Source organism: Calypte anna, chromosome 1 (assembly GCF_003957555.1).
Source record: "Calypte anna isolate BGI_N300 chromosome 1, bCalAnn1_v1.p, whole genome shotgun sequence".
In the NCBI taxonomy this organism is placed as follows: Eukaryota; Metazoa; Chordata; class Aves; order Apodiformes; family Trochilidae; genus Calypte; species Calypte anna.
The window spans coordinates 50,548,748-50,570,491 of record NC_044244.1 but is presented as its reverse complement, the minus strand read 5'-3'; the positions used below and the strand labels follow the sequence as shown (position 1 = coordinate 50,570,491).

Sequence of the window (21,744 nt, the reverse complement as noted above, 5' to 3'; positions counted from 1 at the left end):
GCGGGCGGGTACCTCTCTGCCAGGACCTGCGCGGCTCCGCCCCGCACGCACCCCTCTGGCCCCCCCCCTCCCCGCGCCGGAGATGTGAAAGGGGCCGCGTGACGGCATCGGGGCGCGACTTCATCTTTGTCAGTGAACAAAATGGCGCCGTACTGCGTCCTGGCGGCTCGGCTGCGGGTGAGCGGGAATGCGGGGAGGGCGAGGGGTGCGGCGGCGGGTGAGACAGAGGGAGCCGCGGCGGGGTCAAGGCCATTACCCGCCGGCTGTGTGGGAGGGCGGCCGTGTGAGAGTTCGGTGCGGACTGTCCCGTCCCCGCCTGTCCCCGCCTCCGCGTGTAGGTCAGCGTGTCCCCGGCGCGGCCCATCTCCCCGTTTCCATGGCGATGGCAGGGAGGCCGCGGCGGCGGTGGCGCGGCCGCCTCCCCGGCCCTGGGGTAGGGCGTCTGCCGCCGCTGGCCCCGGCCGGCCCTCAAGGTGAGCGCAAGGTTAACGGGGCGGCGGGGACGCGGCCTGGCCCTGCCGCCTCCCGCGGCCCGGCCGGTCCTCGTCTCGCCGGACTGAGGTGGCTGTCAGACCTCGGGCCCGGCAGCGCGGTGAGCTTGAGGGCATGGGCCTGATGTCGAGATAAAAAAGACTTTCCCTGGGCCATGCTTTTTTCTTTCTCTCAGCTTCTATCTTTTCCCTTTATCAGCGTGCAGCAGCATAAGGTGACTTCTTGTTGCGTTGAGTGGAAAGGCTCTTATGTTTGGGCTACTTTGCTTCAAAAATTCTCCCTTTAGTAAAAACAGGGTCCTTGGGTGAAAAAAATAAGCAGGGTTTGTGTATAAATGGGACCTAGATAGACTCTAAAATCAGTCTGGACAGACACATAAACTGCCTCTTTTTCCTGGGCAGGGATAGGGGGTCTCATATTCTTCTAAAAACCACATCTGCCTTTAATACGAGTCGACTGCAAAAATTCTTACTCGAGGCATTATTGTATTTCATTTTATGTGCACTCAGTAATAAAGTTTTTGTGATCTTTTAAAGGAAGAGTAATATCAGTATGTAGTTTTCTGGAGGCTGCTAACAGGGATAAGGCAGGCTGTGCTCCCCTTAGTAAAGCACGTGATGAAGTCAGGCAATTAACTTCTCAGTTTGTCGTTTGTGACCTTGGCCTGCGTGTTCCCTTTTCCAAAGTAACATGGCTTCTGGTGTTCTGAAAGTACTTTGTGAGGCTTAACTCATGTTTTGTATTACTTCCTTACTTCAGAGGTAGATGTACAGGGTGTTTTTTTTAGTCTAAGCAAAAGTTATGACTAGCACCAGTGCAGTGAGTGGGATATAGTAATTCTTAATTGTTAAATATTTTTAAATTTGTACTTTGAACACAAATGACTACTTGTAAATGAAGATACATCTTTTATTAGGGTAATAAATTGTTTCTCATGTTAAGATGTGTTATTGTATGAGAACAAGTAGTCATTTGCTAAAAATATTGTATAATTTAAAACAAAATCTGTACTGAAACAGTGAATATAGGAAATTCACTGTTTTAGGAAGCCATATTCTGTTATCAGGCTCAGGGTAGCTGGTTTTTTTTTCCCTGTGAAGGAATAAATCTGCGATGGTAACAAAACATGTTTCTAGGTGATCTTTTTAGGAGGCAAATTGTTTTTTTCCCATTTGTAGCAGCCAAGAGATTAGGGAATATGAGATTAACCTTGCAATCACTGTGATGATGCCAGGCATTGACCATGGCACAAGTTACTGGTTCTACCCATTCTCCTGCCCTAGGTCTGTTTGGGAATTGGAGCTACATAGGAAGCTTTACCTCTAAGGGAAATAAATTGGAATTAGCTCAGTTTGGGCTGACAGTCTATTTAAAGTACAAGTCTTATAATAGCCTCAAAGGGTCAAGATCTTTTTCATGCCTGTCTGAGAAAAGCTTTCAGTAGCATCCCATTTCTTGAGCCACGCTGGCTGAGATTGACTGAAAGACTCACGCTGTAAAACTCTAAACTGTCTGAAGTATCAGGGGTTTATTGAAGGCCTTGTAGGTAAGTACTGAAATCATGTATGGATGCTGGCGAAGGCAGTATAGGCTGGAGCTAAACTCATCTTCAGAACTGCAGTTTTGGTTACTCTTTGGAGGTGGGTCTAGAAAATTAGACTGCATTTACAGTTTGATTATACCACACTGCTTATTTTAGTCTGAATCATGGTAAATGCTGGAAATCTGACCAGTTTTCTTAGGTCAGAGAGGATGAGGAAAAGTGTTATTTTGCATTTCAATTAGGATTTCTAGGACTGTTTTCCCAAATAGGAGTGCCTGTAGCATAGTTGCTGCTCATTTGAACGTGAGGTCTTGGTTACTGGACTTATCTACCATAGCTGCTGTCAAAACCTAGTTAGTTTCTGAATTCAGATTCTCCTTGCAGCTGGACTGTTCATTGTAGTGAGCTAAATGCAAGACAGCTAGCTTTTCAAGATGAGCCTTTAAAATCTATGAAGGTAAGTGTTGTCTTCCAAACAGAGATGACAGAAATAATGACACATCTAATAGTCTGGCTTTTTTGTGTTTTTTTTAGTGAAGCTTTTCACTTGCCAAAATACCAATATACTTTGATTGCTGCCATTTCTTTTGCTGAAATCTGAATAAAGACACTCAGATGCTGGGACAATAAATTCAGTGCCAGATGAGAACAGATCACTTGACTGCTGTTTGCTGCATGATCAGTCTGGAAATCAACAGTTCTTGAGTAAAAGGGAAAATGTATAGGTTTCTGTCTGTCTACTTTCCTTGCCTGTTGATCTCAAGGCACTTCTCACTGCTCAGTAAAAATCCACCACAGAAGACCCCCCAGATCACCTGCTTTTTCAGGGAAGAGTGAGAAGGAACAAAGCTGGAAACTGTTGGGCTTGTAGCTTTTCATTTATCTTGTAGTTCTGCCACCCTGTTTCTGAAGATGCAGTGGAAAAAGAACAGACATGGAGAATCAACAGGTGTGACAGGTGATACAGCGTAGATTCTTTTCAAGAAGACATCAGACTTTTGAACCAGGCAGCATTGGCTGTTGCTTGTTGTTGCGATGGATTTGTTGGTTTGCTGGGTGCCAACATGAGAACAACCACATGAGTCAAAATATTTTTTCCCAGTCTTATTGGCCATTACAGAAACAGACCTGCAGTGTTCCAGACATCTCTTGCTGATCTCTATGTGCAGGCAATATCCTTCACCTCAAATGTGCTCCTTTGCCACTTCTGGTAGTCTGAAGCTCTGGTCAAGCAGGAGTTAACTACTATTTATTGCTACTGTGATTTGCCATTGAATATTTAGATAGTATTTGAACAAATACTATGTTTCACCAAGCTGTTTCATGAGATAAAAAGATACATAGACATGTATTCTCAAACTGAAAAGATCTTATGGCTTGTTTTGTTGTTTGTTGGGGTTTTTTTGTAAAAGTTTCTTTGAACCTCTTCGGAGAGCCCGGCGTCAGATTTTTACCAAAATCAGCTCTGGTCCTGGGGGAGATTAGAATGCTATGAACTCTCTGCCATTACTTTAATTTGCAAATCTGTTTCTCTGTATGTTGCATTATGGTGAAATTTAGCTTTCAGTTTACTGAGTGACAAAGAGGAACTCCATTAATCAGTTGTGTTACATGATAAGTTGCAGGGAGGGGAAGAAGAAATTACTGTATTGAACCAAATGCACTTCCAGGTCCAGGGAAGAGATTATTTTTCCATGAACAGTGATGAAATCCCTCAGTGTTTTTTCCAGCCACTCCAGCAGTTGGAGGCTTCCATTAGATAATGGGAATCTTGTGAAATAAAGACATTCTCACAGCATTAATTGTGCTGGGTAAATACTTAATTAAAAACAAAACAAAAAACCCCAACAAACTAAAAAACAAACCAATAAAAAAACCCCCAGGCCAGCACACACACACAAAAAACCCCAAAACCAAACAAAGGCAGAATAAAACAAACACAGAAGTTATGTAGCTGGTAAGTAAAGAGCATCCTATAAAAGTTAAGCTAGGTAGTGTTTGGTGTGGTTTAGGGTGTGGGGTTTGGTTCTTGTAGCTTAGGAAGGCAATCTCTCAACTCTGACACTTGTGATACATTCTGGAAGTTCTAAGCTTAAAGTACAGCACAATGAAATTTGGTATCTGGGTTTCATTTGCATTCCTGGAGGAGCAGTGCCCTCTCTTGTACTGCTATGTTCGCTTAGTTCAGATATTTTTTAAAGAAATGGGTGTGCAGCTGCTGTAGGTCTGCGTTGCTGCTACCAAAAGCTGTATAGCAAATAGAATTGCTTGGTAAAAAAGCAGACTACACCCTTATTGATAGTCTGCTGACTATGATCTCACCTAGTTTGCTTTCACTTCTTATTGTGTAAGATACTAAAAAATGTTACAGAAAGGGAAATAAAATGAGGTTTGGATAAAAAATGGTGGTATCTCATTGATTCTGATGATTTCCAGCAATGTTTTCAGCTGATTACAAGAAAACTGGAAAAAATAAAATCATAAGGAAAAATTAAAAATGCTTGAAGAGATTTAAAGAGTTGACCAGCATTTTGACAGCTCAAAGACTGTTTTGTTAGGTATGTACTGGGAGTATTGCTGATTTAGTCATCCATACAAAAGGGATATTTTGTGCAGTTCTCCTGTGCTTACTAATCTGTACTTATCACAACCTTGCTTCACTGAAGTAGAAGATGAATACAAAAAATGGGATTAAGATTTAAGTATAGTACTGGAGGAAGAACAACTCTGAACTCTTGTCTTCAGTCTGTTCTGAGACTTCAGTGCTGATGACTGGGACTTTCAAAGGATGTAAAAAATGTTTATGCCAAACCTTGGAAATTTCAATGGAGGCTGCCCTTTGACTCAGTTTTCAAAGCTGCATGAGAGCCTTTTCACCCTGGGCACTGACCTGTCTCTTTCAGGTCAGGTGCTATGAAACTGCCTCACTGTAGCCTGCCCTTCTCCCTTGTTCCAGGGAACTGTTTCTCCCATGTTCCAGGGAACCGTGGAGGTTGCGAAGAAAAGTTTGGTCTTTTTTCTTCCATGGCATTTTCTGCTGATGTGTTCAGCTCGCAGTATAGTTCATCTGTCTTGCTGTTAACTCACCTGCAGGGCAGGTGCAGGGCTTTTCTTAGGGGAAAGGTGAGGATGCCATTGTGAGACTGAAGAAAAACAGCACATCAATCTATGCAGCCAGGTCGGTGAAGCTGATACATTTGTTCCGTATTCTGCCTCTCTCCTGCTTTGTGTTACATCATAGACTAGGCACATACATCAAAGTTACTCTAGGTAGCATTGAAATAGTGTTCACTCTATGTGGAAATGCAAGTTTTGTAATGGTGTGCAGGGACCCTGCACAGGGAGCTTTGTGTGGGATGGTGGAAGAGACAAGTTTCTGCTCGGTCCCATACTATGTCACCTGCCAATCCTTCAATATAAACTCAATACCAGTGAGCAAGGACAAACAAAGGTCAGCAGTATAGCAAACTGGTCTTTGCTTAAGAATTGTTTCAGCATTGTCTGAAAGTAGATTTCTCACTGAAAGCATGAGGCATCTGGTGCTGTAAATAGAAATGTAAAGTAAGTTTGGGAAGTGCTATTGATTCTGGGTAACTCTAGCTAACCTGGTGTCTCACTCTTTAACGTAATATGGAGTGTTGTATGGTCAGATGCTCATTGGGTGTCTTTGAAAACCTTTGCATTTTTTTCTGTTCTTCAGCCTCTCAAATCCCAGGAATAACAACCAAAAAACCGATTGTTTATTGCTATGTTATAGGAGTTCACTCTGCAAGGTTTCAGTGCTAATGCTCTTCTTTTTCCAGCATGCCTTGAATAGTGGGATACGACGTTACCATGTTGCTCCTGTCCTGTGCCAGCGGGCCAAGGTGGCCATGAGCCACTTTGAGCCAAATGAATATGTAAATTATGAAAAGTTGGAGAAGAATATCAACATTGTCCGTAAGAGGTAAGAGAGAAAAAGGGGAGAGGGGAGGGCTCAATGTGCAGAATTCAGCTCAGAAGTGATGGGAGAGGTGGAGAAAAATGGCATGGGTCCCCGGCATAGGGGGAATATTTACTAAGGGGAGCAGGTTTGAGTGGTGGCAGTCACAAATGTAGTGAAACGTGAGTTGTAGTGTCCCCAGGTAATGGTGGGACACGGTGGGATGGGTGGAAGATTATGCTGAAGCACTGTGAAATGCAGAGAACGAGGTCAGTGCAGAGGATGTGTTAGGAAGGGCTCTACCTTTGATGTCCTCTATGAAGAGTCTTCATATTGGCCCTTGCTCCTTTCTGGGGAAGCAGTGTGTGGGCAGCAGTCATTACAGGTTAATACTCCTTTGCACTGTGTTTCAACAGTGGATCTTCTCCTGTGTTCCTCTGTGGGCGTTAGGCACAGAGAGGAAGGTCAGGAATTCACAGCATATGTAAACAGTGACCTTAATCTGCTGATAGAGGCTTGTGTGCCTGTTAAGTTGTGATTCCTGCATCTCTTACCTTGGCAGTGGTTTGTGTGATGTGTTCTTCAGTCTTTGCAGCCTCTGTTAAAGGCGATAGCCCCCACTTCAGGTCACTGTATCTACTTAGTTACTTCTCAGAAGACCTCACCACCACTGACCTAAACAGATTCCTCAACTGATACAGCTGCAGGATGAAACATCTGAGGTCGTGAAACTCTGATTAATTGCACCTTAGATGTCACTTAAGAAATGAGCAGAGTCAATGTTTCTTTTACAGTTTAGGAAGATAATAATAAAGCATAAAGTGACATCAATCCATATACTTCTGAACTTTCTAGACTGAGCCCTTGTTTTAGTGAGCTGCCAGTTGATATTTTAGTGCTGTTAGGGCATGCAGGTGTCCATGTGTTAATAGGTCTTAGCAGTCTGACTGATATAGGAAAGTGTTCTGTTACATGCTTAAAAGGTTAAATGTCAAAGTACACAAGATGCAGATACTAAAATTATTCTCCCCAGGCTTGACCGTCCCCTGACCTTGTCTGAGAAGATTGTGTATGGACACCTGGATGACCCAGCAAAACAGGAGATCGAGCGGGGCAAGACCTACCTGCGCTTACGGCCAGACCGGGTGGCTATGCAGGATGCCACTGCTCAGATGGCCATGCTGCAGTTCATCAGCAGTGGGCTGCCAAAAGTGGCTGTGCCTTCCACCATCCACTGTGATCACCTCATTGAAGCCCAGTCAGGTGGTGAAAAGGACCTCCGAAGAGCCAAGGTCACTGTTTCAGAGACTTAAATTCTGTCTGTTTGAAAGCCTCTTTCCAGCTGAAGGAAGGGATTTATTTTTTTTTTCCCAGAAGTGCAGCCATGAATCAGATATGGCAACAGGTTGCCTGTGGTGGTCAGCTCTGCATATAGGTTAAATACAGCAAAGAGAGTAAATGGATCTTTGGGAGTTTTTCACCTGGGATTCATCCATTACCTGGCTTAAAGTACCATGAATGTAGGAGAAGGTAGTCTTAATCTGTTCATGATGGAAGCCCAGGTCATATGTGTGTTCTGGAGAGTCACGAGATCTTTCAGCTAAGGAAGGGGAAAAATCTGTTTTAAAGAGAAAAGCAGCAAGACAGATTACTCTAGAGAGTTAGGTCTTCATGGCACAGTATGGCAGTGGGAGAAACTTCCTGAGCATGTATCTGTATTGCACTCATGCATCCTTTGAGCAGGGAGCAAATAACTACTTTTGTTTCCCCAACCATTTGCTAGTGATCAGTCGAAGAGCACTAGCTGAAGCATGTGCAGCTTTCAGGGCTAGTGAGGTTGGGTATAAACATATATAAAAGCATGGAGGGTGTTTTTTTATTTGGGAATTTTGATGCGCTGTTTGTCCAACTGCTGATTCACTGTTTTTTAATTTTAAATTTCCTGCTCACTGTTTTACTGCTTGTTCCTCCGTAAGGGCTTCTGTTAAATATAGACACATTCACCTCTGTTCTGCATACCACAGTGCATCTGCCAAGGAAGAGCACGTTCTTAGCATAACAGAAGTGGGGAAATCTTGTCACTCCAAGTTGACTTAGCCTAAATCTACTGTCAGAACCAGGAGAATTTGTGCCTGGGACATTAATATCAAAAATTACAAGCAGTAAATAGTTTGAGGGCTCTAAGCTATATTTTAAGATTTTAGTTCATATCTAATCTCAAACTCCTGATGCTGAAGTAACTGCTTCTGGCTTCCTTCTTCAGGCCATGGTAAAACAACTGACACCACCCAGGACTGAATTTGGGAAGCTTCCTGAATTTCTGCTTCACTTGTGTGGGTCCAAAGTTAATGCCCCAGTTGTGCAACTAAGAATTTGGAACTTAACTAAATAAGACAATTTCTATTCTTCCCATCATCTCCATTCTTCCCCTTTCCCCTACTCCTGCATTTGCTCTCTCTAGTGCATTTATATTTGCTTCGGCCCTGAACTGAGTCCATCTACTCTGAGCAGAGCAAGTAAAGGTCCTGGCTTCTTCTGACTGGGTTCTGCTTTGCTGCCAGTTGGCACTCAGTGAATGCTGGCAGGCTGGAGAGTGGTTTGGATCTGCTCCTGGCACATCAACATGCTTTACTGGGGGAGGGATGCACAAACAGAGTGAAGTGACCTGGCTCCCAGTGGAAAACCAGGCTGAACGAACTGCTGCTGCTTCATGGGAAACTTCAGCAAATATGTGCTGAGACAAGTCTCCCATTATCTCCAGTTTCCCCTTTCTCTTTATCCTGAAGCATAGCTGCATGAGAACAGTCTTTAAGAAGCTCTCTCCTCCTACTGCTTATCTTATCTATTCTGCCACTCCTCTGCCAAGAACTATCAGGATATAATAGCGTCACACTTCCTTGGCAACCATGGTTATCCTCACAAGCAATTTTCACAGTGTGACCTCCACCAGAAATGGTGGTTGTGCAGCAAGAAAGGCAGCATTGTGGTGGTCTTACTCAGGGGACTTGGTAGAATGAGAAATGACACCCACCAATTCCCCCAGCAGCAAGCAACTTCCAGTTCCATTTCTTAATCTGCAAAAATAAAGCCAGAATGTTTATCTAAGGGGTTTGAAATGTCTGCAAAGCATCTGTGACACAACAGAACAGCTGGTAGAGAAGGAAGGAGGGGTTAGAAGATGAGAGGGGAAACAGGTTGAAAAAAACAAACCCTGAGAGTACAGAAGGAATGATCAGGGCATTTTAAAATGCCTTATTTGCAGGATTTTCCTTTAATTATGCTATTTCCCTTGCAATAGTTGCAACCTGAAACTAAAAAACGATGCTTACTCAGCCTACAAGTTGGATGAAATTAAATGGTCTATTACAACTGACTGGCAAGCAGTCTTGATCTCTTTTATTTTTAAAAGGCTGATGTGCACCTCCCTCTAGCTGCTACAAAACTGTGGAGCAAGCTACAGGCAGGCGTGGGGAGGAAGGGCACTTGTTTAAATTAGGTCTTGATGTACGTGTTACTAATGCTATGCATCTCCCTTTGTGAACAGGATATAAACCAGGAAGTGTACAACTTTCTGTCAACAGCTGGTGCCAAGTATGGAGTGGGATTCTGGAAACCTGGGTCGGGAATCATTCACCAGGTAATATATATATATGTGTTTGCCATCTTTTACCCTACAGTGAAGAGAGAGCTCAGGTACAAATCCTTTGAGAATTTCATTTCACCAGCTTAGGGAAACAACTTGCTTTCCTTGTGGTGGGTGAAGTTTCATGCTTGCCCTCTCTGTTATCTTGACAGCAGTGGTTTTTCTTAGAAGTTATATTGGTTAAAGTGTAACCTGATGCATGATTAGGTAGCTCCAGCAGCATGCCATGTGAATCACAGAAGCCTGAAATATCCTGATGGCTTGTGGACTGCTCCTCTTGGTGCAAATGGGACAGTGAGTGATGCCAAAATGGCTACCTGAGGCTAATGCGATTTGATTTTAGTGGTCAGGAAAGCAGCTTTGGAAACATAATTTTTTTAGGGTTATTTTGTATGTATTTAGTTCCATAAAAAAACCAGGAGAGTATATAAGGACTTGCATAGAGCAGTTTACTTTAAGCACTCAAGAATGGCAACACATAACGAGTTGCTATGTGAACTAAATAAAATGCAGAACAGTTTCCAAGCATGAGATTCTTATGTTTTAGCACTTGCACCTTAAAAGAATAAGACTGTCCCAAGGTAACTTACCACTTGATGAGGTGGTTTGTTTTTTGTTTGTTTTTTTTAAACCATCAACTTGGGCAGGATTTCCCTGATTTGTTCTTTGTTGATTTGCTTTGTGGGCCTAGTAAGCATTTTTCATCGTTCCTCTGAGTCACAGGCAGTAAAAATTGCAGTGCAGCATGAAGCAAAAGGAGGGGATAGGAGAATGAATGGCATCCTGTCAGCAGGGAACTTGAGGCCAGGTGCAGTCTAGAGCTATAGGCTGTGTTTTTTTAGCTACAAAATGAGCTACAAAAAATCTTAGTTGATTACTTTAACTTGACGTGTCACTACAGAGAAAGGAAATAGAACAGGTGAACTCTCCAAAAGGTTGTAGGAACACCTCTGGTTATTTGGGCTCTGAAACCACTTGTACTATCTCTCATGAGGCAACACAGCTCTGTGCTGTGGTTACCAGCTTTGTTTGTGGCTGACGTTTTATGGCTGGAGAAAACTGTTTGTATTATAGCGCTTCAGAGTCCAACTCCAGCGAAGCGAATCCTTGAAAGTGACCTTCAGCAGGTGATTGAGAGTTTGGAGACTGAGAAATAGACTCTTGAGTCTAAGGGTAGCACCTTAGTAAAAGCTAAAACTAGAAGGAAGAGGTATTCCGGTTAAGAAATTGAGATAATCTTTAATATTGTCCTACTATCCTGGGATGAGCATGGGTCCTGGGGCTGGGACTTGGTAACCTGTTCTGTCATTACATTCTCCACAAGGAATTTGAAACACAAGCAAATTTACAGTCCAGAACAAATTCAGTTACTTTCTTGATACTGAAATCTGGAAATAAAAACTAATATAAGTTCTTGTTCTTGTCTTTTTTCCTACTGTCTTACCCCTCCTTTCCCAACAATCAAGCAAGCAAACAATCCATTTTTATTTTCAGATCATTCTAGAGCACTACTCCTACCCTGGGGTTATGCTGATCGGCACAGATTCACACACCCCCAATGGAGGAGGCTTGGGAGGAATCTGCATTGGTGTAGGCGGAGCTGATGCTGTGGATGTCATGGCAGGAATCCCTTGGGAGCTCAAATGCCCAAAGGTAGGAGCCAAAGGAATGCTTATCTTCAGTATGAAGGCTGAGATACAAGATGTGTAAGAAATACTGATTTTCAGGCACTGTGTTTATAAGGCGCTATATACCATTACATAATCACACACTGCCAGGCTGTGATTCACTGTCAGCTCTGAGTTTCCATTCTCAGCCTTTTTATTCAGCAAGTAGTGATCTTCCTTCAGTTAGCCCTGGCAGAGGTTTCAGCCCTTGTGCACATCCTCTGATACTTCAGTCTTTTCCCCTGTTTGGTACTGTGACCATCCTGATTCTTAGGAAAAGTTCTGAGGAATTGTTTTTGGCTTCTGAAAGGAAATGGTGTTGGCATTTTTACTTTTTTGTTGCTCAGGTTATTGGTGTAAAGCTGACTGGCAAGCTTTCAGGCTGGACTTCACCTAAAGATGTGATCCTGAAAGTGGCTGGCATCCTCACTGTCAAGGGTGGAACAGGCGCCATCATTGAATACCATGGACCTGGTGTGGATTCTATCTCTTGCACTGGTAAGACAACACGAATCTCTTATCTGGAGTGGACTGTTGTTGGAGCTGGGTGTTGAGTTGTCTGTGGAGGCTGGAAGGGGAATCAGGCAAGAAGAGCTAAATGTGTTCTCCCTTAGCCTGGCCAGCTGATTAGTTAGTACATGGCAAAGAGGGAGTGTGTGAGAGTGGTGTAACAAGACAGTGCTCCCCCTCACTCAAAAAGTGACCTCTCTGCATTAAATCTTCTTGTGACTTTAAGAACAGAGTGGTTGATTGTGAAGAGTCCTGTAAGGTGGTGGTGCATCAGGATAACAGGAAGGGTGAAGATATTCTGGCATATGCTTAGAGGGTGGAGATGTCAGAGATAAAATAGGCTGTAGATAAAGGAAAAAAACACATTGAAGGGAGTGCATGTGTGACAGCTGTTAAGAGAAAGGTTTTTAGAAAAGCAGGGCAGAGGGGAGACAAGAAAGTAGCAGTTTGTCACATGCAGTCTTCCGCTAGCTAATTATGGGTCTCAGGTGCTGAATTTGAGCCAGCAAATCTTGCAGTTGTCTGTAATGGTGCTAGTTAGGACCAAATTATGAGAAGTGCCCTTTCCTTTGGCATGAAGTACAGCCTTCAAACTGGGCTGCTTCTCTCAATTTACATGGCTTGGCTACAACTTGAAATAATTGGTTTTACAAACAGAGCCATTCAGGATTTTTCTTCTGTGAAATCAGAAGAACTTGACCTGTGATATCTGCTTCAAGCTTGTTAAATATAAAACAGGAGCTTCTACAGCTTCATCACTGCGTCCTTGAAAGGCATGTGTGATCCCAGTGCTGTGAGCAAAAGGGTTTTTTTGTCTTCCATTGCTGGAAGCTCTTTATTCAACCCATTAAATTTCTCAAAAAGTTTTATCTCTTTTCAGTAAAGATAAATGAGATGGTAGGCAGGGACAGGACAGTCATCACAGGTGGTAGAGACACGTCTGTAAATGTATTTGGTGCTCAGTGCAGCCAAGATGTTCCCTGTCATCCCTTCCAGTATCTGCAAGAATCACTGTAGCTTTTCTCCTTCCTTGCAGAAAAGTCTGGCCACAGACACATGGGGATGAACCAGCCACTATGCAGTCAGTGTGTCCTGTCTGCTGTGGAATTAGGTTTCTGTGGCCAATGCCCTTATCCGTCTTGGCTTTGCTGTTGTTTTTGTGGACTAGCTTTTGGACAACTGGATGGACTTGGACTTTCTCATTGACCCCATGGTCTCTTTTTCCACTGCTCTAGGAATGGCAACAATCTGTAACATGGGGGCTGAAATTGGAGCTACCACATCAATCTTCCCTTACAATGCACGGATGAAGAAGTATTTGGGCAAGACTGGGCGAGCTGGTAAGAGGGTTTGGTAGCTGAAGTAACTAGAAGTGAAAGTAGTCAAGTGAAAGTGTATTCTGGTTTCTGCATCCTCCTGTAACAGTGATGCGACTTCTTACCTTGCGTGGTCCTCTAGGTTATCTGGTACAAACAACGAGTCTGTAGATTGAGTATGTGGTGCCTGTGCTTAGCCATTCCAAGCTTTTTATTTTCACCTCATATTGGCTGCACTTTTCACATCTCCCTTCTTTTTCCAGACATAGCTTCTCTGGCAGACGAGTTCCAGCAACACTTGGTACCAGATTCTGGTTGTCAATATGACCAGGTGATAGAAATCAACCTCAGTGAGGTAAGGCTTCCTTTCTGTTTGCCACCTTGGATGTTGTGGTGTGGCCCTGCTTTGTGTGAATGAGTACCAAGTTGGTAGTTTGATGTGACATCCCTGGCACTGTGCTAGAATATACAACAACTACTCAGATCTGCTTCACTGACAGCTCCTGCTCTGGTGTTCATGTAGGTGAATCCTATTTAAACCGCTTCAGATAGAGCTGTGAAAGGAATTTATTTGCTGCTGTGTTTTGGGGTTTTTCTTGGCTACTGTAATTTCTGACTTTGTCACTGTTTCTTAAAGCTGAAACCACATATCAATGGACCTTTCACACCAGACCTGGCGCACCCTGTGTCAGATATTGGTGCTGTGGCAGAAAAGGAGGGCTGGCCTGTTGATATCAGAGTTGGTGGGTAGCATTTGCTCTTTCCTTTGCTTTCGTCCATGTTGCTGTCTTGGGATAAGCGGTTGGCCACATAGCTTGGGATCCTTTAATTACTGCTGCATGTCCTTTCACTTTGCTGCAGCTTCATCTCTTCATGGCCCTATGAATTTGCTGTGAAGAGTAGTGACCCTCTAGGCCAGGTGTGTGGGATGAGATCTGGGATAGTTGGAGGGACCTTCTTGGAACTTCTGAATGATTGGGTTGACAGGAGCATTACCTGTGGAAGAGCACCTTTGTTAGAAATTGTTGCATGGATTTTTCTGTTGCAAAGATCTGTCAGGAGTGTGATTGTCAGTCCTCCCAGCAGTTTGTTGTTGAGCTCTTAGGACATAGTAAGGTTAGTACTTGCTGCCAAAGAGCAGGCTTCAATATTTATATATTCACTTATGGGATGATAACCTGTCTGCTGGATTCTCAAGTGTTGCTCACTGGGGAATAAAAAGAATGAAAATACTTTGTAAAGGCCCCATCCCAGGTGGGAAACATATTATCTGATACTGTTACAAAAGGATCAAGAGCAGCTGTAACTGCAAGAGAATTTTTTTTTCTGGTTAGCAGCAGTATGCTGTTGGGATGGTACAGTATGTCCTCATGTGGTCTTCATACTGTAACAAAGGATACTTTCTTTTCATCATTTCCTCTGTTTCTTGCCATCTTGATTCAAAGCCTTTTCTGTCTCTGTGGAACAATACCTCTGTAATAATTGGCTCAAAGTGCAAGTAGGCGACACTCTTGTGAAACAATAACTAGGCTAGTGACCAGGTTGTGTGTTCTGACTGCAACTTCCTAAGCCAGAGAAGGAGTTGCTTGTGACCACAGTATCTTGCTGGGAGGCTTGGCAGTGTTGATACCTGAAACATTTCAGATTCCTTGTCAGCAGAAAACATGGTTGTTCCTTGTATGTCCTGCTGAGAGATGAGTCAGAGAGAAGATTCCTAGAACAGGGGACTGCCGTAACCATCTCCCTGTTTCCATCAAACACCACAGGCTTGATTGGCAGCTGCACCAACTCCAGCTATGAGGACATGGGACGCTCCGCAGCGGTGGCAAAACAGGCACTAGCACATGGATTGAAGTGCAAATCACTGTTCACAATCACACCAGGCTCAGAGCAGATCCGTGCCACCATTGAAAGAGACGGTTATGTGAGTATGACTGCTCTTCATGCTTCCACACAGTACTGTTAAACTCCCTTACAGACAGTGTTCAGGAGCCCAGAGGTAACTGATAGAATCCTCTTTATCTTCACTTAGTCTTAGAGGTTCAGGTACTGCTATAGTAACCAGTATTGTGTTACTTGCACCTGTAGGTCCTGCTGTCATCTCATTGGTGTTTTGACCTGGTATCTTTCCTAGTTGGGCATATAAGAACAGGATTGGAACTGAACAGATCTGAGACAGTGATCAGGAACTAAGGCCCTGAGGAGATAACAGTATGCAGAGCAAGGGATATATTTTGCCTCTGAGATTGGTTGGATGGCCATGGCTGATGAGGGGCTGGTATCCACCTGCAATCGAGTTTTCTCCCTTAAGAATAGTTCAGGATGTTAGCAAGCCCTTTTTCTGTAGGGACAAAGTTCCCTTCTAGACTAAACTTACACCTAAACTCACGTTTGATTAAAATGGTGTTTCTCTAGAGGAACCACCCCCTAATTTATCCCCTTTTCTGTGGGGACCAGAAATAATTTGTTAATTAGTTCTAATACTTAGTAAATACTAGATCCTGTCACAGCTTAAGGATCAACTATATTAGTTTACATGTAGCCACCAAATCCACAGTCATACTTTTCCTTAACAGCTGCTCTCTTAATTGCATCATTTTCTGAATGGATTGAGCAGGCACACACACTTTCCTGCACTTTCACCAGTTCTCTCCTTGCATGGACAGGAAGTGGGTAAGATACTAATCAGACCAGCCATTAGCCTTCAGTCAGAGATCTGTGAGAGCTGGATTGCTCAGTTTGAAGTAGGTGGAGAATGGGAACATCACAGGAAGTCATCCTGTGCTCTTCCCCAGTGTTACCTCACAGCTTTCCTGGGATCAAACCCCTTGTATTTATTAAAAGTGACTCAAAAGTTGCAAGTGAAACAAGCAAGAGAATTTTCTTGGGCCTGGTACTTTCTGTTTGAAGACAGGTGTCTTCCCTTGAATGAGCAATCCTAGAAACTTAATCTGGAATAATAAATCTTAGAAACTTATTCCAAATTTTCTACTAGTAACAAAGTTGTTCTCTGCCCCCAGGCAAAAATCCTGAGAGATGTTGGAGGGATGGTTCTTGCCAACGCTTGTGGGCCATGCATTGGCCAGTGGGACAGGTAAAGTGAAAGACAGACCTCACTCTAACTTCATATCTTATAGTTTGTAAGTGCTCACTGAAGCCAAATTTGATTGTAAATATAACACGCTGGGAATTACAAATAAATGTTTAAAAGGACTTAGGCTGTAGCTGTCTGATACGCACCACAGAAGGAGAAGTGAAAGACAACAGATTTATATTGAGCCTTTAGATGAACGAAGCTGCAGAATGGCCACAAGTGTGGCCACACCTGGAGGCTTCTGATTGTCAACCAAAAATGAGGAGAGAGATCGGTTAACTCTAGGAGTGGACTGGAGTTTGAATGGTCCTTTTAAAACAGGAAAAGTGAATTGGTCCAGCTTCAATCACTGGAGTGACAGGGAGGAAAATTCCCAGTAGCAGGGATGGGAGACACATTCTCATGTGGCATAGTTATTGGTAGTGGTGGTTTGTCCAAAGAAAATCTACTTGTTCGATTATTGATTAGACAGTTAATGGTGCACAACATGGGCTGTGAAAACTACTCCAGGAATCGGTGTCTGACTTGGTTTTGTGCTCTCTTTGCTTGTGAGTCTGTGCTTAAGGGAGAAAAAACGTGTCCAGACACTGATTCATGTTTCCAAAAGACAGCAATTGCTACCAAAACCAGGCGGGCGGGGGGGGGTGGTTTAGCAGCAGTCTAGAGGTCTAGAAGCAATGTTACCTTTGGATATGATGATCACATTTTTCTTTCACAGGAAGGACATCAAAAAAGGAGAGAAAAACACAATAGTTACATCCTACAACCGGAATTTCACAGGTCGCAATGATGCCAATCCAGAGACTCATGCATTTGTGACCTCTCCAGAGGTAAGAAACAGCCAAGCAGGGGTGTGGAATAGGCCACTGTTTTAAGAGTTAATTCCTCTGCCTGCAGAAGAGACCTTGCGTAGTTTGGCTGGTAGTTTGACTGCAGGATTTGAGATTGATAGGATTGATAGGAAAGATTCATCTTTCAGATGAAGAGATGGAGGGAAGAATATGCCTTTAAACTTCTCTTTTTTTTTTTCCTTTTTTTTCAGATTGTGACAGCCTTGTCCATTGCTGGCACTCTAAAATTTAACCCTGAAACAGATTACCTGACAGGAGCAGATGGGAAGAAGTTTAAACTAGAAGCTCCTGATGCAGATGAGCTGCCCAAGCTGGTAAATGCTTTGCCTGGATGCAGAGGGAGGGAAGGGCTGTCACTAGTAGTGTTTTATCTGTAGTAAAGGAACTTTCATCCCCTGTCTTCTTCATTAGCGTTAAAGCTAGAATGGATGTAGTTACCTGTATTGTTTTGTTCTCTTCATGTGCTGTTGGGGGTGTCAGAGGCTGATGATTTTCCTTTCTTTTGGAAGGAATTTGACCCAGGCCAGGACACGTATCAGTACCCTCCGAAGGATGGCAGTGGGCAGCATGTGGATGTGAGCCCCACCAGCCAGCGCCTCCAGCTTCTTGAGCCCTTTGATAAGTGGGATGGCAAGGACTTGGAAGACATGCTGATCCTCATCAAGGTCAGGAGTGAAGTGGGGGAACACCAGGACTACTTGAGAAGGGGTTTTGCACATCAGTTGCTAGAAGCTCTGGATGTGCCTTTGAGCTATCTGTGATTCCCTCCCCTACACCATGTTGTTACAGAAAGTGAAGCAAGTGTCTTAATTCCAGGTGTTGCCTTCTGATACTTCTTTATATTATAACTAAGAGCCTTTTGTCCTTTGGGTTAGTGGTTACCTAACCATGAAAACTGAACCTTGTTGTAATATGAATCTACCCATACCAGGCAGTATGCAGAATTTCTCCCATTTATAACTTGCAGTGGAAAGGTGGATGGGTTCTTTCATTATCGTCTCTAATACCTGACTGTTCTAAGAGGCATTTTGTCTGAAATGAGGTGGTTAGGAACTTTTCATCCATCAGTATGTGTCTTCTCTCCCTTTTTATAGAAAGAGAAATCATTTCACGATAGTTAAAACACTGCATTTCAGTCTTTTAATGAAGACATGGGTTTCTCCTCACTGCCTGTGGTGAGTTAGCAGGTTTAAAGCCTGAGTTAATACAGTGATGGGTTCAGAAGTGAACCTTCAGGAACATTGCCAATTCTCAATGGCAGAGAGTTGTAGGTACTCCCAAGGGACACAATGAGCTGTGCTTGAGTCTTTGACTTGGCAGTTGGAAGGCTATTATCTCTGGTTGGAAATTTTTACAAGCTGAGATTTACATGCAGGTTGGCAACTTGTAGGAAACACTTGGCATCTTGCTGAACTCCCCCAGCAGGGAGGCTGAGCTGTATCAGGAAAGACTTAATTGCCTGTTGTACCTGAAGAACCTGCTGCTGCGGGAGGTGAGGACATGGCAGGAGGTGTCACAGCTAGGGTCATCTTTCTAATTTACCCTTTGGAGCAGAGACATTCTTCCTACCCAGGACATGCAGAATGACATGGTGAGGCCTTAGAGTGCCTTGGTTCTGTAACAGATTTGTGGGTTCATGCCTTTAAAAAGAGATGTGGAGATCCTTCACAATAAAAAGTGTTGAGGAAGAGCTGAGTCACTGATCCACCCCAAGACTTTCTTCTCTTCTACTAACCTTTTAGGTAAAAGGGAAATGCACCACTGACCATATTTCTGCAGCCGGACCGTGGCTCAAATTCCGTGGCCATCTGGACAACATCTCCAACAACCTGCTCATTGGTGCTATAAACATTGAAAATGGCAAAGCCAACTCTGTGAGGAACGCCTTAACCCAGGAGTTTGGCCCAGTCCCAGACACAGCCCGATACTATAAGGTGAGGCTTTCCCCTGACACATCTATTTAAAGAGGATGCTTACACTTGGGGCAGTCTGTGCCAAGATGGAGGATCCTTGCCCTCCTGCTCCCCAGTAGCAGCAGTTATGAATTCAGTCAGCATTTGAGGCTTTTTCTTGGGAATTACTCTGATGATGGCAGTCCCAAAGGGGACCAGAAATTGTAGACAAACTCCTTTAGGCACTGCACACCTACACCTACTGTCTGATGATGCCTTTAGGCACAGGTGTCACTAGACTGCAACTAAATCTCTCATCCTGGCATACTTATCTCATATCCTGGCTTGGGAAGTTCCACCTTAACATAAAGAGAAACTTCTTTACTGTGAGGGTGACGGAGCACTCAAATAGGCTGTGCAGAGAGGTTGTGGTGTCTCCTCTACAACCCACCTGGATGCAGTCCTGTGTGGCCTGTTCTAGGTTATCCTGCTTTGGCAGGGGGGTTGAGCTAGATGATCTCTAGAGGTCCCTTCCAACCCCTGTTATGATGCTGTGATTTCACCTGTGACTAGTCTGATGTTTAAAAAATTCTAATCTTATCCCCTTCATTCTTTAAAACTTGGCTCACAACCTCAAGAAATGTCCTTTCACCCTCAGGACAGCTGGGCAGTGGACTCAGATTGGTTCTTCCAGTAGACAGAAGTTAAAAGTTTTCTGTATCACTTCCAGAAATAGAGCAGGGATCAAGGCTTTTGTGAACTCTGCACTGGGACAGGACCATTGAAGTGAAGGGGGCAGCAAGGGTTTGCTCTGGGTCCCAAGGGCAATCCTCCTCAGCCCTCAGGAGCATAGCTGCTATGAAGCATTTAATTACTTTATTTCTGTCCTTCCTCAGGATCAAAGGGAGTGGTGTCATAGCACAGCTATGTCAGTATTGTAGCACTGAAATTAGATGTGTGGGTGGAGATTTACTGTTAATTCGTTGCTTCAGTGACTGCAAACATATAAATATGTTTCTTTTATCACAGAAAATGGGTGTCAAATGGGCAGTTATTGGGGATGAAAACTACGGCGAGGGATCAAGCCGGGAGCACGCAGCATTGGAGCCACGTCACCTGGGGGGCAGGGTCATCATCACCAAGAGCTTTGCCAGGATTCACGGTGAGTCCCACTTCCCTGTGATGTGTGTAAACAGGATGCATTGGGTTTGTTTGGAATTGGTGTTAACCTTGCCTCAGGGCTTACCACATATGGGCAACCAACCCCGTCTGCTGGCAGATTCTATGGTTGCTCTTGTCAGGAATCCTGTTATGTATGTTAGATACACCAGGAACAGAGGATAGGCTGGTTTTGCTACAAATACAGTAATTGTCACTGGAATACTACTCAGAAAAGGACTGGGCAGACAAAAGGTAATCCCAGTCTTCTGCATTGTGGTGTTACAAGCATGCTTGGTGGGTTTTTTCTCCACAGAAACCAATCTGAAGAAGCAAGGTCTACTGCCTCTCACTTTTGCTGATCCAGCAGACTACAACAAGATTCATCCTGTGGACAAGCTTAGCATTGTGGGACTGAAGGACTTCGCACCAGGAAAGGTAACTGAGTGTCTTGTGGTGGTGCCTGGGGGACAGGGATGTGCCACTGACAGGGAACAGTGTGGAGCTGTGTGCCTGGGGCCTGAAGCAGCACAGGCACCCATGGGCAGGGTGGTCTGCCAGCAAGGTAGGACACTGCAGCACAGGCTGAGGGGGCTGCAGGACAAGTCAGAATCAGATCACATTCTGAACCATGATGAGAAACCCTGGTACAACATTCTGAATTCCTGGACTTGTTGCCTTAAGCATGAGTACTCCCTAGAAGGAACTGCATCCACACTTCTATGTTAAGAACCCTCCTTGAGCTGTGATACTCCCTTTTGAATCTTTTAAAAACATGCAGGAATTTTCCTTTGAGAAGCTTCAGTTAACTTGCTCCCTTAAAAGAGAAGGGGGGGAAATAAAAACTGTCTCCTTCCTTTAGCCTCTGAAATGCATCATCAAGCATCCCAATGGGAGCCAAGAAACAATCATGCTGAACCACACCTTCAATGAGTCACAGATTGAGTGGTTCCAGGCTGGCAGTGCCCTGAACAGAATGAAGGAGCTGCAGCAGAAATCCAGCTAAGTGCGCACAAATGCCCCCCGTGCACTGGACTTGATTCAGCTTTGGCATTTTCATGAAAAGTGCAATTCCATGCCTACCGTTGGAATAAATGTCTGATCAAATGTAACCATAGCTTCCATTTTGTTATGGTACTTCCTCTTCACTGACACTATGAAAGGGAGTGCAGCTAGGCTTACTTTTGTCTTTTAAATTCCCCAGCTCCCTTTTTCTATTTTGGCTCGTTTTCAGTTGTCCCACAGTTATTTATATTTGGAAATAACCGGCTAAGGTGGGTTTGTCTGCTCAGTTGGTTGTTTTCTGCCCATTCATTTTACTGATGGCTAAAGAAGAAATAAAATGAAAATAAAGAATGTGACCATCTTTTCTGCCTCGTGTTGTTTATAGCCATAATCCAGCCTTTCAGCCCCTGCTTACCCTGTTGCTGGGAGGGTGGGAAAGAACTTGTTGCAGATATGAGATGTTACCAGCCCAGTTCTCACTCTGTAAATCACTGCTGTGCACAAAAACACCGGGTAAAAAAAGAACCCTGACGGGTGTCTCACACTGTTTATCCCCTGACATTAACCTACAGGGAGGCAGACTCCTGACTATCGGTGCCTTCCTGTCCAGGGCAAGAGAGCCACTACTGCAGCAATGACAAACTTGCAAAG

The 21,744-nt window shown here is 43.9% G+C and overlaps 1 protein-coding gene across 2 annotated transcripts; it reads left to right on the top strand.

Moving 5' to 3' along the window:
* Positions 1 to 72: 72 nt before the first annotated feature.
* ACO2 (aconitase 2) lies at positions 73 to 21,454 on the top strand. 2 transcript variants are annotated; one of them, XM_030454449.1, is made up of 18 exons: positions 73 to 177; positions 5,839 to 5,981; positions 6,991 to 7,249; positions 9,502 to 9,594; positions 11,095 to 11,253; positions 11,615 to 11,765; positions 13,013 to 13,117; positions 13,357 to 13,448; positions 13,731 to 13,836; positions 14,860 to 15,017; positions 16,114 to 16,187; positions 16,906 to 17,017; positions 17,230 to 17,352; positions 17,548 to 17,703; positions 18,781 to 18,972; positions 19,960 to 20,092; positions 20,405 to 20,526; positions 20,951 to 21,454. In XM_030454449.1, the coding sequence occupies exons 1-18, from the start codon at positions 142 to 144 to the stop codon at positions 21,092 to 21,094; spliced, it is 2,358 nt and encodes a 785-aa protein (XP_030310309.1). In that variant the 5' UTR covers positions 73 to 141; the 3' UTR covers positions 21,095 to 21,454. The 2 variants fall into 2 exon arrangements, with proteins under 2 accessions (XP_030310309.1, XP_030310316.1); XM_030454456.1 differs by lacking the exon at positions 73 to 177 and adding an exon at positions 456 to 473.
* The last annotated feature ends 290 nt before the right edge of the window (positions 21,455 to 21,744 follow it).

Excerpts from the sequence above, each read along its gene's own strand:
- ACO2 (XM_030454449.1), top strand. The coding sequence starts at position 142 with ATGGCGCCGTACTGCGTCCTGGCGGCTCGGCTGCGG. Across the intron at positions 9,595-11,094 it reads GGTCGGGAATCATTCACCAG|ATCATTCTAGAGCACTACTC; the intron begins GTAATATATATA and ends TTTTATTTTCAG. Across the intron at positions 17,353-17,547 it reads CAGATGAGCTGCCCAAGCTG|GAATTTGACCCAGGCCAGGA; the intron begins GTAAATGCTTTG and ends TTCTTTTGGAAG.